Here is a 17,476-nt window from a genome sequence, read left to right on the forward strand (position 1 = left end):
AAATGTATTCCAAAAAAAACTTATTATAACAGGAAGGAAGATATTTCAATTTTTATGTAGACATAAGCAAAACACATAGTTTACAGTTAATTAGAAACTAGGGTTACAGAACTCTGCGTGCAATTATGAAGTTTTCAACAGACTTATTTATAGCCAATAAAGAAGAAAAAAGGAACATATGACCCTATATTGTAACACAGAGCAGTACTTTCTTCCTTTTTTGCTCTCTATAAACATAAACCTTTGTCCAGAATAAAATGCAGCAACTTATCCATGCAAACTATAAATATTCTTCTTGTAAAACTGAAAGAAATATTGCTAAGACCTCTGATATCCAATGAATGTTTTTTAATATATAAACATAAGTCAGTTTACTTCTTTTGCATTTAGGACAAAAATGCACGAATAATTTTAAAAATTAATGATGGAAATAAGATACAGTAGGAAGAGGGGAAGAATGTGTCATCATATATATATGTAAGTTTGAGTCCTAAGTCTTCTGTGATTGGTTAATTAAATTAAGTAACTTCAGTGAGTTCTTTAACCTGCCTATCTTCAATTTTTTCATTATAAACTGAAGATACTAGTATCAACCACAACACAGAGTTGTTGCCAGAACAGGTAGTAAATTCCAGGGGAAAGTGCTTCTTCACAAGCTGAGAAGCACAGTATGAAGGGAGACTGCTGTTAAACATCTTAGGAAGAGAAATTGGAGGGGAAACTATACTTTGAAAGTAAACCGAAACAAGTTCTGTTCTGTCTATTCCCCTTTCCTTGCAGGAGACCTACAAGTTAAACACTGCTTTGAAAACCCGAGGAGTGTCTGGTTTATGCCCTGGTGCAGTGATCAAACAAGTATTAAGATTTTAGTTTATGATACATCTTGTTTCAGTAAACTTATTAAATTAAAGCACAAGGGCAGGAACATTAGCCCAGATTGTTTTTAACACTGCACAGAAATGAAATGAGGCTTGAAGCCTTAACCTTAGATCCCACTTCTGTTTCCCCAGGAGCATCCTAAAACAAAGCAGACTGTGGGCAGCCTTACAAGTCCTTGAGGCAAACTTTAAGTAACTGATGAACACCTAGGACAAAAACAGAAACAGCAGAGGGTAAGGCTTTTTGGAAAGTCAGCAAAGGAGTAAAAGCCTATGTCATTACTAAAATGATGTATCTCACGGCAAAAAAAAAAAAAAAAAAAAAAAAAAGCTATAACAAATGCTGCTACTTGGATAGAATTATATTAAAAAGTTAATGTTTTACTGGTTGGTATCATCATGGCATGAATGAGCTTTAACATACAACTAAGAAATACACATTGGTGAGAAAAGACAACTGACTTTGTGAATGACAGCTTCAGATTTATCCATAAAATGCCTGACAGCCAAATCTTTAGTGATCCAAGTAGAAACGACAGTCTGGGGAGAATCAATAGCAACAGAATCCCACATCAGCGACGTAGCCCAGCACAGCTCCACCGGAAGGGACTGATGCAAAGAGACACTGAAACCATGACACTCAAATAGTTAATTTACAGTGGATTTTCTATAATTAAGATAGAAAGAAAAATATCCATGATGCCCGCTAATTAGCTGACCGGTCAGCGGGAAGCTGTGGAAGGACAGTTGTGACCCCACGAGATGCTCTCCAGCCCCTGGTACGTGGAGGCACTGCAGGAGAATCCTTACATGGCAGCAAGACAGAGCTGCTGGAGGGAAGGCTTCATCCCCAAAAACACACGATCAAAAGACAGTAGATGGTATTTAAGTGTATGCGGGCATGTGAAGTATAACTTGTCAATTCTTTTCACTGTCTTATTTTCAATTAAAAAAACATTGTATTTTGCTCATAAAATGAGCTCAGTATTATACCAGAAATAGTGGAGAAAATAGGATACAGCCCCCTCCTCAGGGAAGTACGTGATACCAGATATTATGCTAAGCACTTCGCTTGCTTCTACTCATTGAAAATTCTCAACAGCCCTGTGAGGGAATCTTATTTACTGTTTCCATTTTATAGACGTGGAACTTGAAGTAATCTTGTCAAAGATCACCGCTAGTAAATAAGTTTGGGAATGCTAACTTAAGCTATTAATCTCTGCAATAAAAACACTTGAAAGGTTCAATAAAATACTTTAAAAATCTGAGCCATGCTAGATAAACTGAAATAAGACAGCATATGGCAAACCGAAAAGTGAATTATGTGGATAATAATTGCTACAGAATTTCAGAAGAGGAGTCCATTTCAGGATCAAATTGATAAGGAAGAAATTATGAATGAAGGGAGATTTGAGCCATGCTTTGAAAAGCAGGTAGAATTTGGATGAGAAGGTATTTACTTGGGCAGGGTGTGCAAATCAGTCTCAAGGCTTTCCCGGATATTGTTTACTTTTGGGGATCACAGTATCCTTTCAGAAACACATGGAAGCTAGGGAGCACCTTCCTAGAAAAAGAGCACACGCTCCTACACACGAAACTGCACATGCAATTTTAAATTATATGCCGTAAGACTTCTGGCCTGCAGAAGAAACTCAAGTATTTAACAGAATATACAAGAACTTTCATTATCTGGACCTCTCCATCACATTAGGTACAGGTCTTGCTAAGCTCCTCTCCTTCCCAACCACACTCCCCAGTTATGGCAGTTCCAGGGCCCTGCAAGCTTCCTCCTGCCTCAGCGCCTCTGCTCAAGCAGCCAGTGCACCTCCCCTAGGTAATATCCGTCAGGTGGCCCGCTTAGACCTTGCCCGTATTTCCAGATTAGCTCAAGGCACTGGAAAGCCTCAAATACAAAAGACAGTGATCAGCTGAGATGCAGACATCAAGACCAGAAGAAAAGAGAGGCAAAAAAATATAAACATTTTAGACTCATAGACATAGAATACAAACTTGTGGTTGCCAGAGGGGCGGGGGTGGGAAAGGACAGACTGGGATTTCAAAATTTATAGATACTGACAGGCATATGTAGAATAGATAAACAAGATTATACTGTATAGCACAGGGAAATATATACAAGATCTTGAGGTAGCTCACAGTGAAAAAGAATGCGACAATGAATATACGTATGTTCATGTATAACTGAAAAATTGTGCTCTACGCTGGAATTTGACACAACATTGTAAACTGACTATAACTCAATAAAAAGAAAGAAAATATAAACATTTTATATATTATTGTATATAAACAAGAACTGGGAGCTATAAAGGAACAATCAAAAGACTAAGAATTCATAGAAACTAAAAAATATTTCAGCAGAAATAAAAATTCGATACAATGGCTAGAAGAAAAAGTTGAGGAAATCTCTCAAGAAAAAACAAAAATAAAAAGAATAAACAGTACAAGAAAAAAAAAAGACAAGAAATCTAGAGAATCAGACCAAGAACTAGTCTAGAAAAAGGGTACGGAGAAGATAAAAGGCAGAGATATATGAGAAAAGTTGTTCAAAAACTTTTAGAACTGAAAGATGAGAGCCCAAGTTGAAAGACCCACCCAGGACTTAGAAAAGAAATTTTGAAAGACACACATCGAGGTACACCATCCTGGAGTTATAAACAAAGGGGACAAGAGAGATCTCAGGTGCTTCTGTGGGTGTGCAGGGGTGGAGAATAGATCACATTCAAGGAATTAAACTCAGAATTACATTGGAAATCTCATTAGCAACACTGAAGTCCAGAAGTTAGTGGGAAAATGTTTTAACTTCTATAGAAAAATGATTCCCAACCAGAAAAACCTAGCCTAATCCAGCAATGAAGTTTTAAGTTGGAATAAAATATTTTAAGTAAACAAATATTTTTAAAGTTTACATCCCAGGAATCCATTCTAAGTAAGCTCATGAAGCATGTGCATCACCTAAATGAAGTTTTAAACCAAGGAAAGGCATAAGTGAGATCTAGGGACTCTGAGATACCGCACAGGAAACCAGCAAAGGGAACTCCCAGGGTGGTGATTAAAAGAAGTCCCTGGAGTAAACTGAGCAGAGACACAGGAAGCCTCGGCACAGATTAGAACAGGAAGACTCCAGAAGGTGTGTCTTCAAAAAAATAAAATAAAAGATGAAACTGATAAATGACTCAATTTGTGTGGCTATACTGAAAGGACACTTACAACCCTGTCAAAGTGTCTGAAAGAAGCATCAGTTACAGGTATGTAGGAAAAAAATAAAATGGAAAAAAAAATATTCTAAGCAATTATTTTTAGAAAAAAGAAACCAGCTGTACAAAGAGGAAATGAGATCATTGTATATTAATGTCTCCATGATAAAAACAATTACATGTTTATAGTAGTTATATGAATGTATTAAATAATAAAATGATATTAAAATATAATATGTATAATAATAAAAATATGTGATACTGATTTAACTAAAAATTATGATAAAACTATGACTGGAGAGTACATGGAAGAGGACAGCCACATAAGACATACATTTTTGTCTTCTATGATACAAAATGAACAGATAAAAAGAAAATGACCTGAGAAACAGCAGTGTAAGGCTTTTATTTATAAACATGGGTGAAGTGGGGGCAGAAGAGCAGGAAAGACCTGGCAGTGGTGGTCTCGGGTGGGGCTGAGGGCTGGGTGGCTGCAGCAGGGCTAGTTCTTTGTCATAATAGTATGGAATTGAAGGTATTTTAAAATACACTCACAGGCTTCCACTTCTGGGAAGAGGACCTGTGTATCCCTCCTCCTCTCACTAAGTACTGCTAAAGCCGCTGGGCATCACGTTTAAAACAAACCTAAGGCTGACAGGCAGACAGGCTAAGGGCCTGAGAACCAAAGGAAGGACCAGATGGTGAGTTCCCGGGTTTTCTTTTTGCTTTGTATGTCTCAGATTTGGAGCAAAAGAGAAGCCAACAACCCAGAAATGCCAATGGCACAGACAGAAACACAGGTAACAACAATGACAAAAGCCTGCTCTCTCCAGTCAAAGGCCCAAATGGGGCATCCTAGCAAGAAGGAAAGCTTTCAGAGAGAACCTCCCAATCGCTACCAAACACCACAGGAAAACACCACATCCCACCAGGGGAGCCAAGGCCACGTGAGAAGCCTTGACTCCCACCCTCACCGGCCACAATGAGACGCCCGCCCCATCACCAGGCACCGCAGTCAGCATGGCCTGGCATGTGGCCCAGAGACTCCAGATCTAGTGGAGGACAAAAGCCAGTCAGGATGATGTGCAAGGTGGTGAATTCCCGGGAATGCTCCTCAATCAGCACAAGGAAGACAGTGCAAGGTAGGCAGGGGAGAAGGGAAGGCTTCCATCCTTGAGCTCAATTCGTGAGGGTGGGTACAACTGTCAGGACAGAAGAAGGGACTGACAGGTGCAGGGGCACAGAGGGGAAGAACAGAACAGGAAGTACTAGGGAAACCACAGGTGACTCCATCTGACCCGCGGGAAGAGTCTTTAGGATGGAATGGAGAAAGGTCACACGAAGAGACTGACGGGCCTGTAAAGAGCCTCGCGGGCCGCGGTGAAGAGTGTGTGCTTGCTCACAAACCCACACGGAGCCACGAAGGATTTTCAGCGTCTGTTAAAGGTCACTGACAGTGGTAAGGTGGGTGCATCAGAGAAGGCTCAGGGGAGGCAGGAATCTGAGGCGAGGCTCCTGCAGGAGTTCAGACAGGAAGGGATGAGCACAAGGACCACAAGAGCAGGGGACAGGAGGACTGTGTAAGTGACATCTGCATATATCCTATAATCTGGGTCCTCCCAGAATCTGAGGACTGAGGGAGAGAGAAAGAAGAGGGAGTGCAGTGGCACGTTCAATCCTAACACACGAGGCTAGTGTTCACAGCACCACTATCCAGCTGTGTGGCCTTAGGCAATTCTCTCCCAGCCTCATCCTTCTTATCCATCAGATGGAAATAAGGATGGCAACCAGGCCTATCTCACAGAGTTATTAGATAAATATGTAATAAGATAATAGATGCAAAAACACTATGAAAATGGTAAACACAGTGCATTATGTCCTGTTGCTGCTGTACCAAACTGCTACAAACTGTGGCTTAAAACACACGTTGATTCAGTTACAGTTCTGCAGGTCAGAACTCTGAAGGGGCCTCACAGGCCAAAGTGAAAGTGCTGGCAGGCCTGCGTTCCCTGTGGAGGCCATGTCCTTGTCTTTTCCAACCTGCATTTCTTGGCTCACGGCTCCCTCCTCCATCTCTAAAGTGAGCAACATAGCATCTTCAAAATTGTCTGATTTGGACACTGACTCTCTTGTCTCTCTCTTTTACTCACAAGGACCCTGTGAGTACTGGCCCCACTTGGGTAATCCAGAATCATCTTATGGAAAGGTCAGCTGATTAGCAACCTTAATTCCCTGCCCACTCACTAACATAGTTCCAGGGATTAAGATGTGGACATCTCTAGGGGACCATTATTCTGCTTATCAAACATATAAAAGATTCAAATTTAATGTCTACTTGGGAGTCAATTGTTTTTTTTTTCAATTTCACAATTAATATGCCCAAGAGTTGTTTTACGGTTTAAACAAATAAGAAATGTGAAGAATATGTTTTCTAAGTAACTATGTCTCTAAGATTTAGCAATGTATGCTAAATATCTAAGAAGCTCAATAATAACTACAAGTTTTATACTTAATATAATCATCCCCATCTCTTTAATAAGTGAAAATTGAAGACAAAGAAGCTGTTGCAAAATCTAAATAGAACCGTAAGCCATCTGGTATTAAACTTCCATGTTAATATCCTGGCTTGCAAAGAAATAAGTGGCCATACAAAGCTAGGATTAGCTCGTGATGTTCCTAGTCATAGAAATAAACACATTTTGAGGTCTGGAAATATAGGAAAGGTCAGGCTGTCAGTCAAACAAAGGGCATGAAATAACTCAAAGGCAGAGCCTCCTGACCCCAAGCAAGTACACAGGGGAGTGAGGAAGGTACCATACTAGGGCCTGCAGGTAGAGGACAGCTCAACCCAAGGTAAGACAAGACTGCTTCCCAGGACCCCTCGGGTAGCCCCAGTGAAGACCCCTGTAAACCATCTGATTTCAAGACACGTGTCTTCCATATCTGTCAAATGTCACTGTAGGTTATACCTTCTAGTCCTACCAATGGTTAACCTAAAATTATAGTACAGACCGGGACTAAGATAACAATTCCTAAAAAAAAACTGTTATTAAGCAAACATAATATAAAGTTATTTAAAAAGCACAAAAATAAATAGGGTTTATCTGAACCTGAAGAATTACAAATCATACATTTTTCCCTAAACTTATTAATGATTTCAACCAGGCTAAAATCAGGGAGTCATTCAAAACAATTTCCAGGGCATCTCATTTCAATCTCCAATCTATTTCTTCAATATATACATATATACACATATAATATGTATATATACATATGTACATATATATGTATATAATATGCATATATACGTGTCTGTGTGTGTATATATACACACATATATATACAGCCCTGATGTAATTGATATTCACCATGATGACCTCAAGATTTTGAAAGCTACCAAGTTCTTATTGATCATTAAAGAAAAACTAAGTTATGGTCAGAATAATTTTATTAGTGAATGTGTTGAGAACATGCTGTCAAAGATTTATATTTTATTTAAAACCTGGCTGTATATAAATTATAAATACATGAAATCCCTGGGCCAGAATATTAAAGTACACATACCACATCCTTTCCTATCACATTGGACAAACATAAGTTCACTTTAGTAAAATCAATAGCAGGGCTCATGTTTTTGAGCAATAGAATTTAACATTTCCAATCTACGGAAACAAGTTTTTCCAAAGAAGTACATCTTTTCCTAACCTATGGTATTTTGTTTTAATCAAGAATAGTATAAATAAAACATACAGCGATAAGAGCTAGCCTATATTTCATATCAGAACATATTCTTCCTTGAAATTTTATTGCTCGAGGAAAGCTAAAACAGACAGGGAAGCATTTATAAAGAGCTAGTCAATTTTTCTAATAAAGAAGCCTCGTGAACATATCTGGCAGAAGATGATGATGGTAATAATGATGATGTTGGTAGTGATAACAAAAGTTTGAGTGATTTAGTCTAAGATGCTTTTGCTGGGGAGGAAAAAAATCCCCAGAGATAATGTCACTAAAACTTATTTATGAACCATCATCCTAATTGTGAATGCAGTGAGCAATTTTATGATTCTGCTTTCCCCAAATGACAATTTCCTCTCCAAGAACAGTAGAGGTAACTGTAAGTAAAGTATAGCTCAACCCAAGTGAAGACACAGGACTAAGATAAGAATTAGATTTTGGCCAAATCACAAAGCCATCCATCCACTCATTCTTCCCCTGAGACCAACTAGTCAGCAAGGGCTTGCACCGTGACAAACAGTATGAAAACACCCTTCAGACCCGTCTGCGCCATCACAGTTCCCAAGGCTACCCTATGGAGGCCAATCCTTCAGTGAGAGAAAGATTAGACTGGAAAAAAATTACATCAACTGGTAACCGGTAAGGAATACAAATGCCAGTATCCAGAAGGTTCCAAGTCACATAAAACCTGTTTAAAGTAGTTTTAAAAAAAGAAATCAAAAGTATGCAAAAATAGGTTAAGGAATATTAAGCACTTGAGATATTTACTGATGCAAAGAAAAAAATTCTTTATCTCAGATATATATCATGAAAAATCTGATATTTAATTCCTGATTGACATATTTGATAGGAAAAAATTTCACTTTCCTGGACAGAAAATTCAGTATCTTTCAAAATGCCAAAAGCTTAATTGTAAAGTTTTCCATAATATTGACCAAATCATACTTTAATGGAAAAGGAAAAAACAGATGCACATGCAACAAATTAGCTTATTCATTCAATTTTGTCAGAGTTTTGAAAATTCAGGTATTGCCTAACTGTACAAAAACTCTTAGCATTAGATTATAACACTGAGGCCAACACTGGACACTGAGGTATCAAAAGAAACAAGGTCCAACAACCTTTTTCTTACAGTGAATTACAGTGCATAAGTTAGATGGACTTTTTAGTCACCTCTTTGATAATTTTAGTAGTCAGTTAAAAAGGATTAAGATGCAAAGGCGTTTGGAGTTTTCCAAACAAAGGATCAGACAGTGAGGAAGCAGAAATACAAAACAGAAACTCTCCACTATGTCTCAAGAGCCAAACAACAAAACAACTTCAGGTCACCTCAAAGTCACCTGTAAGAAGAGAATCCCTGAGTCAACCTTTCTAAGCCATGTTAAATAAATGAGAAGAAAAACCTTAATACAACTGTACCTTATGTGTTCCTCAGACAATTTATTCAATTAACCCTGCAGAGGATATCTGAAGAAGGTCCATGGGGTATCATGCCACTTACAAGGGAAATTCCAAAAGAAGGGCAAAATATTCTTTGACCTCCAGGCATCTTCTAGTCAATGCCAGAGAAAGAACAAATTCAGTACAGAACAGGTTAAATTCCACCAGGAGGAATTTAGCACTCATAGGCATTATAGTTTGGAAAACTGTTCAGTGTTCATGGTTTTTTGAAAAGTATTGAGACTTTTTAAGCAATAGGAAGTAAATGCAGGCAGGGAAACAAAAGAGAAGAATCCAAGGATGCCAATAAAAAGCAGGAAGGTAATTCTAAGTGGAGAAGCATTAAGCCTCCAGGCATCCACTAGAGAACAGAGCTGTGGTGCGACAATCAGAGGCCAGAGCTGGGGCCACAGGGACGGGTCGGAGCTGCAGATGGCTACAAAAGGGGGTCCAACTGGATACTCGGAGCCTCGAGGCTAGGGGCCTACAACAGACATCACCCAGGGGGCACGTTCACCAAAATTACGGACAGATTATTTCATTCAGAGAAGAGATGTATTACTCACCCGATTTATATGGCTGGTCCTTAAAATAACCTGTAGCAGGGTCTTCTCAAATTCTTCCAACTTCTTGGAACACTTTTTAAGAATATGATTAGATAAGTTACCATCACTGATCAGTCTAGCTAAAGTATCAACAGCTTCTGTCCAAAACCTTGAAAAAGGAAGTTTGGGTTTTCGGTAAAAAGTGATCAGGCCATCCAACAACTGAAAAACAGAATCGGACACTGTGGAAGAGTCATTTTCAAGGTGGCTGAAGTCGGTTTTCAGACTCCCCGAGTCCGTCAAGTTCTTCAGTTCAAGCAGATGCTGCAAGAATCGCATGTGAGAAGACAGGGGGTTTTCCGGAGCAGCAGGATGGCTTTTCCCAATGGGCAGTGGTGGGAAGGGGGTGGGGGTGCAGCTCTCCACAGAATGCCAGGGCATCTCTGAAAGGTCGCTTCTCTGCTCACATGATAAATCACACCCAGAATCTTCCAGCGGAGCTGATGTGTTCTCAGAACTTCTAGGTTCCTGAGCCTGCAACAGGGAAGACGGGTCCCCTGAAATATAAAGGAATAGAAGCAGCATTATCTTTCTGTAGCTAAAATTTCTTCATATAAAAACTGGATACTGATTTTTCTAACTTAAAACACTTAATGAAGCATGAAATGCATATGAAACATGAAGAAGCAGTAGTGTGAAAACTGAACAGAGGAGAAACCGTGAATACAATCGCTTAGCCTGACTGTAGACAAGGCCTTAACTTTGCTGGTAGAAAGCAGAGGGGCTCCACCATGTATCGGCAGGTCACTGTCTCTCATTCAAGGCCACTCCTGAAAGGTACAGAGGAGAGACCACAAAACCTGAAGGAGGTCACCATCTGGTACAGATTTCAACAGGTAACTACAAAACAATATGGTGTATCTAAGACAGAGATCTGCTCAGGGCACTAGGGAAATAAAAGGACCACTGGCCAGCCCAACCTGCTTAGAGCAGTGCATCCTGGAAGAGGTGATGGTAGAACAGATTTATAAAGCATAAGGAGGCATTCCAAGTTAAAGTTAGGGGAATGGAGGAAGACAAGAGAATTCCATACACCAAATGCGTAAGCACAGAAGCACAGAGTCAGGAAGGAAACAAAAGCACTGTAAAAATAAGGACCCAAAGCAGTTCCACGCTTCTTTTACAGAAAATGTAAGGTAAAAGATTAAGTTGGAGAAATATGTAGAGGGCAGGTCCTAAAGGATCTTAAAAGAGGTATTAAGGGTCTCAGAATTAATAGGTAGAATGAAAGTGAGTGCAGTTTGGACAACTCTGAGCAGACCCATACACACACCCGGTACACAAAAATAAATACATAAACGGTTTATATACGTATGTGTATTTATTTGTAATTACGCATGTGTATCTATCTATATCTATAGATATATATGTGTGTGTGTTTCTATATATATAAAACATATATATGTCATAGATCCTTGAAATTATATAACCACCAGAATCTTCTGACATTAGCTGAGACATCCTGAAGTTAAGGTTACCTTAGTAACTTAGGTCATTCTTTGACAGAGATGCCATCATAAACACATAAAAGGTTGTCGTTGTTTGTAAAATGATTATCAGTAAAACATACACACAAAATTGAAAAATTCTCATTGAACTTTCTAAAGCACAAGCATATTTCTATGAAACCACATTTGAGAAACACTGGTATCGGCAATGGAAGCAGGAAGGGGACGGTAAGTGATGTGATGCAGGACAGGGAAAGGGTCGTATTTTCACTCCACAGAGCTCTCTGCTGGCCCTACGAAGGGCCCACTGGAGGAGGACGCAGTGAGATACGGAGAGATCAGTCCAAAGTCACCTCTGTCGGCCCTCACACCATGTGCTGAGAGAAGGGAACCAGGCAGTTGCAGCGGAAGACTGGAAAGCAAGGGACTGACTGGGGGAAAACCAGTATAAAGGGAAGCCAGCTGACTGCGCGGGTGCAGGCCACAGAGTAGAAGCAGGAATAAATGCAGCCCATGGTTCTGACTTAGGTGGCTGGGCAGATGACGGTGCTACCAAGGGATCAGTGAAACTACAGACAGAAAAGTGGTGTAGGAGAAACAAGGAGAAGTCAGTCTTGGTCACATAAACTCTGAAGCCACCGGAGGAGATCTAGGTGAAGATATTCACTTGGAGACTGGCCATGTGAGCCAAAGGATGGGGAAAAGGTCTAGACTGAAAACACACTTTAGGAGTCCTTGGTGTGCGGGTGGTACCTGGAAGAATGCATTGCTCAGGATCACCTGGGGAGAGGATGGGCAGTGACCAGAGCAGAAGACCAAAGAGGGGCTCTGAGGAGTATCCATCTGAGGTTTGCACAGAGAGAGGACAATCATCAAGGAGACAGAGAAGGCACAGCTGAGAGGGCACAAGAAAAGCAGCAACGACTGTGTCACGCATGTCAAGGAAATGGTTTCAAGGAGACTCACGTGCAGGAGGGACGGACGTCCAGTAAAACAAAGAGCCGAAAAAATATGCCGGAATGACCACCTAGAAAGTCATCCATGATCTTGTCCAGAGCAGCTGTGATCAGTCGGGGCGGTGGACAGAGGCCAGAGCACCGTGGGCGGGAGAGCGAACGAGCAGGTAACAGAGAAAGTGAAGAATGGCCGCCACTCCTGCGGGCCTGGGTCAGGAGCGCTCAGCATGGAGAATAACCACGGGCAAACTTGGCACGACAAACTGGGAGAACCCTGAGCAATTACAGACTAAGGAGAGAAGAACTAGAGAAACAAAAGCTGGAGACAGGAGAGAAAATAAAAAGGGCAGGTGGGGCCCAGCTCTGAGAAGGCAGGAGGGACCGAGTCGAGGACCCCAGGGGATGGGCTGTGCTTACTGATGTGGATGTAATGTTTTCCTCCGTGGCCGAAGGAAACGGGGAGAATGTACAGGAAGGGATGTTAAAAGTACCCCAGCACATAAAAAGTTAAAGAAGATCTCATCCAACAGTTGTATTTTTTTTAAAGTTGGAGACTGGGGCAGGGGTTCCGGGGGACTAGTTGAACAGGGCATCAGAATAATGGTGATGTGTATCTGTTAATCCCAAACTCCTTACTATGTATAAAATAGATAAACAGTAAGAGCCTACTGTACAGCACAGGGAACTATATTAAATTTCTTGTAATGAGCTGTAGTGGAAAAGAATCTGTGCGTATATAAATCTATATATATACACATATAACTGAATCGCTTTGTTGTACACCTGAAACTAACATTATAAATCGACTACACTTTAATAAAAAATAAGACTTAAAAAAAGAACAATGGTACAAGCAGCATCTTCTCCCCTCCCCACCATACACTTGAAACTATCTAATTTATTGCCCCTTTTTCCTTCAGTAAAATGAGAGGCTGAGGAGACAGAGCCAGAGGGCTGACTTTAATTTAGAGTGCATTCACTTAACAAGCGTCTACTGTCACCACTATAAAAGTGCAAATACACGCTTGCTAACCATCACTACAACATCTGTACTCCAAGGTCAGGAGGTGACGCAGTAGCTTCACCCACGTGGTGGCACCCAGAACAGTGAACGCTCAGCAACGTGTTTAACTGCATGTGGCTATTTCTGCGTTAGAACAGGCAGACAGCATGTTCATTTAAGCCAACACACACTTTCTTTTCCTTACGAGCAAAGATAAACATTTAAATAACTTCTCAAGACATCCACCTCAGTCTTCACGAAAGTAAAGCAGGGAGACTGGACTACTGTCGTTATTCAGGTAGCTTACAGATTTCTTTCATGGAATTTAAAATGGTTCTCCACTCTGAAAGTGAACATAAACTTAAATATTTCATTAACCTACTCAATTTTCCATCAAAGTAACCTGAACTTCACAGGTGGTGATTTCAGGGATGACTCGTAAAATGAATTCTCCCGACAACTAAACTGGGAAGCAACAGCTGCTTTCTCGTTTCTGCTTCTCACTTCCTCCTCACTGGTGTGCCTTTTGGCAAGTCATAACCATGCCATCTCATCTCCAGGTGCTAACAGATGCAAACTTGAGTGGTTCTAACCAGGCATGCGCTCTGCTGACACGAAGGTACTCCGACTGCCATTCCTCCCGGCTGGTTTTGTTTCCGTGCTCTCAGAAAAGGGTGACGAGGGCGTGCGTTGAGGATGTCAAAGTGGAGAACCACACAGAGGGACAGCGCCTCTCAGCGCCCTCCAGGAACGCATGGCTCCCCACAGGAGAGGACCACACTCAGGTTTTATATGACATGGCTCTCAGTCTTAAAGTCCCACTATCAAACTGAAATGAAGAATCTTATATTCACACTTCATTTTACAAAGCAGTTTATGGAAAAATTCAATTGGTGTTCATAGCAACCCTGGAAGATACTGGTCTCCAGTTCCAATCACCCTCTCTAACCACTGCAGAGAAGCCAGTGTGCTCCCATACCAGCTCGTGTACATTTCCCTCATAGCACTCATCAATTTCTACATTACCCACTCGTCTATGAGCTCCTGAATGGCAGAAGTCCTGTCTCTTGTTATCTCTGTGGTCCTCCCACTGAATAATACTCTCGTCTGCAGAAGACACCTTATAAGGGGAAATGCTTAGTGACAACTTCCCGCTGGCTGTGACAGATCTTCTCTTATCCTTTAATATTCATAGTGAGCCAGGACCAGCTCCTCAGCAACTCACAACCCACCACATAGGTAGAGAAGAGGGATCGGACAGGACAGAAAGGCAGATGGAGAGAATATGGTTATTGCAATATCAACTTACAACGTCTTAGAACACTCGTTAACAAGAAGCCAACAATATACTTTTTATAGCAGCTACTACCTCTTGTAACCAATAACCAATCTATTTCCTATTCTGTTTGTCCTCTATGATGAAATTTTGAAGAATACAAACAGCATTGGCACTGGAAATCACCCACTGCTTAATAAAATAAACAATAGTGAGCAAATGTTACTGTTGTATATACGCTTATAAAATGGAAAAGAGAAACAGGGAAAAAATGCTTTCTTAGAGAGAATTTCAGTGACACTGAATATCAACATTTATAATGGCTGCAATAGTCATAAATAAATAAGTATTCATAAAAACAAGAGTTTTAATAATCCATCCTTATTTGGGTAACAGAATGTGAAAATAGAAAATACCTGTCTCTTTAAATGAATCTTACATAATCACAACCAGATTCCACTCAGTGGCCTGGATGACTTTTCTCAACATAAATTTCAAAGCACGGCTCACACAGCATCACACCCCAAAGGAGAGGAGAGAAAATGAAGCCATGCAACTGCAACCGTCTGTAATTCCTGTTTTTCCAGAAGGGATTAAGGTAAAGCAGAAGTCAAATGATGCTTCTTTCTTAATTTCTTACTGGGCTGAAGGGACTCAGGACTGTAATTTTCCAGCAAGTCACTGGATATGATCTAATTAACATGTTTGTTATTAGATTTAAAAGAGATAATACGCTACACACATATACAAGCTGACGAAGCAGAGTCTAGTACTTGTGAAATGCTAAATACATTATTATTATTAAGTGATTATAGACGTCAAGAATCTAAATAATGCTAAATTGCAAAATCATACAAAAGCACATGAAATAAGATATCAATTAAAACTACAGATTCTGTCTAAAATTTTCTATAGTCCCTCCCTTACACTGGATCCCACAGACCCTCTATTCCATTTTGCTGAGCCATAACTCTTCCTTTTTCTTTCAGCTGTTAATTTCCATTTTTACTCCACTTACTGTTTCAGAGTGGATCGCAAGTGTACCTGACAAAATAGAGCCAACGACCGCCTGCCACTCATCCTGCCCTAGAAATGCCCACCCCTGAATATTAAATACACTTTCTGCTGCCCTCCAAAATACTCACATCCACATTAATTCTTCATGCCTTTTCTCATCCATTTCTACAGTTCCTACCTCATTCATAAAATCAGAACTAACTGCTTAAAATTCATCTTTTTGCATGTCTTGCAAGCCCCATGAACTTTGTTTATAAACCTGAACAAGTCGTCTTCATGCACTGCACATACAAACATACAAGTCACATCTGTGCTACGTACTCCCTACTCAGCTGACCGCAGGACGACCCCTCCACTCCCTTCTCTTCTATCCTCCGCATACAGGGAAGGGCCATGTTATGCTGATTCTACCTTCTGCACATGTGTTAGGGCCACCAGAGGAACTGAACCAATAGGATATATAGAGACAAAGAAATAAATTTATTATGAAGAGTTGGCACATGCGACTGTGGACACAGAGCATTTCCAAGGTCTGCAGTCAGCAAGCTGGAGACCCAGGGGAGCCAATGGTGTAGTCCCAGGCCAGCTACACAGGCCTGCAAACCAGAAGAGCTGATGGTGTGAGTTCCCGTCTGAAACTGAGCAGGCTCCGCACCCAAGAAGAGCCAGTGTTTCAGTTCAAGTCCAAAGGCAGGAAAATACTGACATCCCAGCTCAAAAGCAGTCAGGCAGAAGGAATTCTCTCTCACCCAGCCTTTCTGTTCTACTCAGGAGGTCAACAGACTGGATGAAGCCCAACAGCTTCGGGGAGGGCAACCTGCTTAACTCAGTCTAATGACTCAAATGTTAATCTCACCCCAAAACACCTTCACAGACACCCCAAATAATGTTCCGACCAAATACCTAGGCACCCAGTGGTCCAGCCAAGGTGACGCATAAAATGAACCATCACACGCCATGCCTGAATCTGTCCTTCCTTCCCACCAGTTAGTTCACACCATCACCATCTCGTGCACTGATTAATGCCACACCCTCGCCTAACTGATCTACCTGCGTCTAGTTCCGCCCTCTTCTAGGCCACACTCTGAACCAGCTCTCCTGAGAATCACCCCCCAAAACACCAGTTTGATCATAGGATTCTCATCCTTAATACCTTCCAAAGGCTTCCCTTACCTTTCAAGACAGAGTCCTCTTAAGTTTCTCAGCCTGGCCCACAAAACAATGCTCCTGAACACTTTTCCAGCCTCATTTCCATCCTCACTCCTATTTGCATGCAAGCAATATTAAACTACATATGGTTTACCAAAACCCACCATCTATTCACACAACTATGCATTTGCACAAGTTGTCCCCACTGTCTGGTGTGTTCTGGTGGTTAGCTCTGATAACCCTGCTTCAAAATCCTCTGTGAAACCTTCTCTGCTGGCCCCAAGCAGAGGAAATCACACTGGTCTGGGCTATCTTGAACATTCTTCTATTACTGCACCCATCAACCTGTTCTGAATGTATCAGTGACTCACTAATGGAAAGGAGAGACTCTTGAGTGTAGACACAGAGTTCACTGTTCTGGGTACTCTGCTGACTGATGCCTGCCCTCCCACGCAGACGGTGGTCTGAATACTTGCTGAATATGTACATTAAGAGAAAGTGGAATCAAATAGCATCTCTTCAAATGCACTGAAATGTCATCGCAGGTATGTATAGTTTTTCCTTACCATGATTTCTTAGTATTAATGATAAACACTCACTTGTTCTGATGCACTGAACAATTTAAAAATAATATTTGTGCCACCTGGTGGTCAAATTGGAAATGCTATGTTGAAATACTTCACAATTAATCTTTCAATAGAGAGTTTTCACTTTAAAGCAATTGTTTGACTTGTACCTCTGGAAGGATATATTTTAA

General features: G+C 40.8%; 1 protein-coding gene across 1 annotated transcript in view; it reads right to left on the bottom strand.

Annotated features, from left to right (window-relative positions):
* Positions 1-17,476, bottom strand: part of MEI4 (meiotic double-stranded break formation protein 4) — a 125,259-nt gene that overhangs the window by 85,902 nt on the left and 21,881 nt on the right. The window contains exon 2 of the mRNA XM_010972876.3: positions 9,832-10,367. Coding sequence (XP_010971178.2) covers positions 9,832-10,367 — 536 coding nt within the window. The remainder of the gene's footprint in view (positions 1-9,831; positions 10,368-17,476) is intronic.

This window comes from Camelus bactrianus, chromosome 8 (genome assembly GCF_048773025.1).
Source record: "Camelus bactrianus isolate YW-2024 breed Bactrian camel chromosome 8, ASM4877302v1, whole genome shotgun sequence".
NCBI classification, from domain to species: domain Eukaryota; kingdom Metazoa; phylum Chordata; class Mammalia; order Artiodactyla; family Camelidae; genus Camelus; species Camelus bactrianus.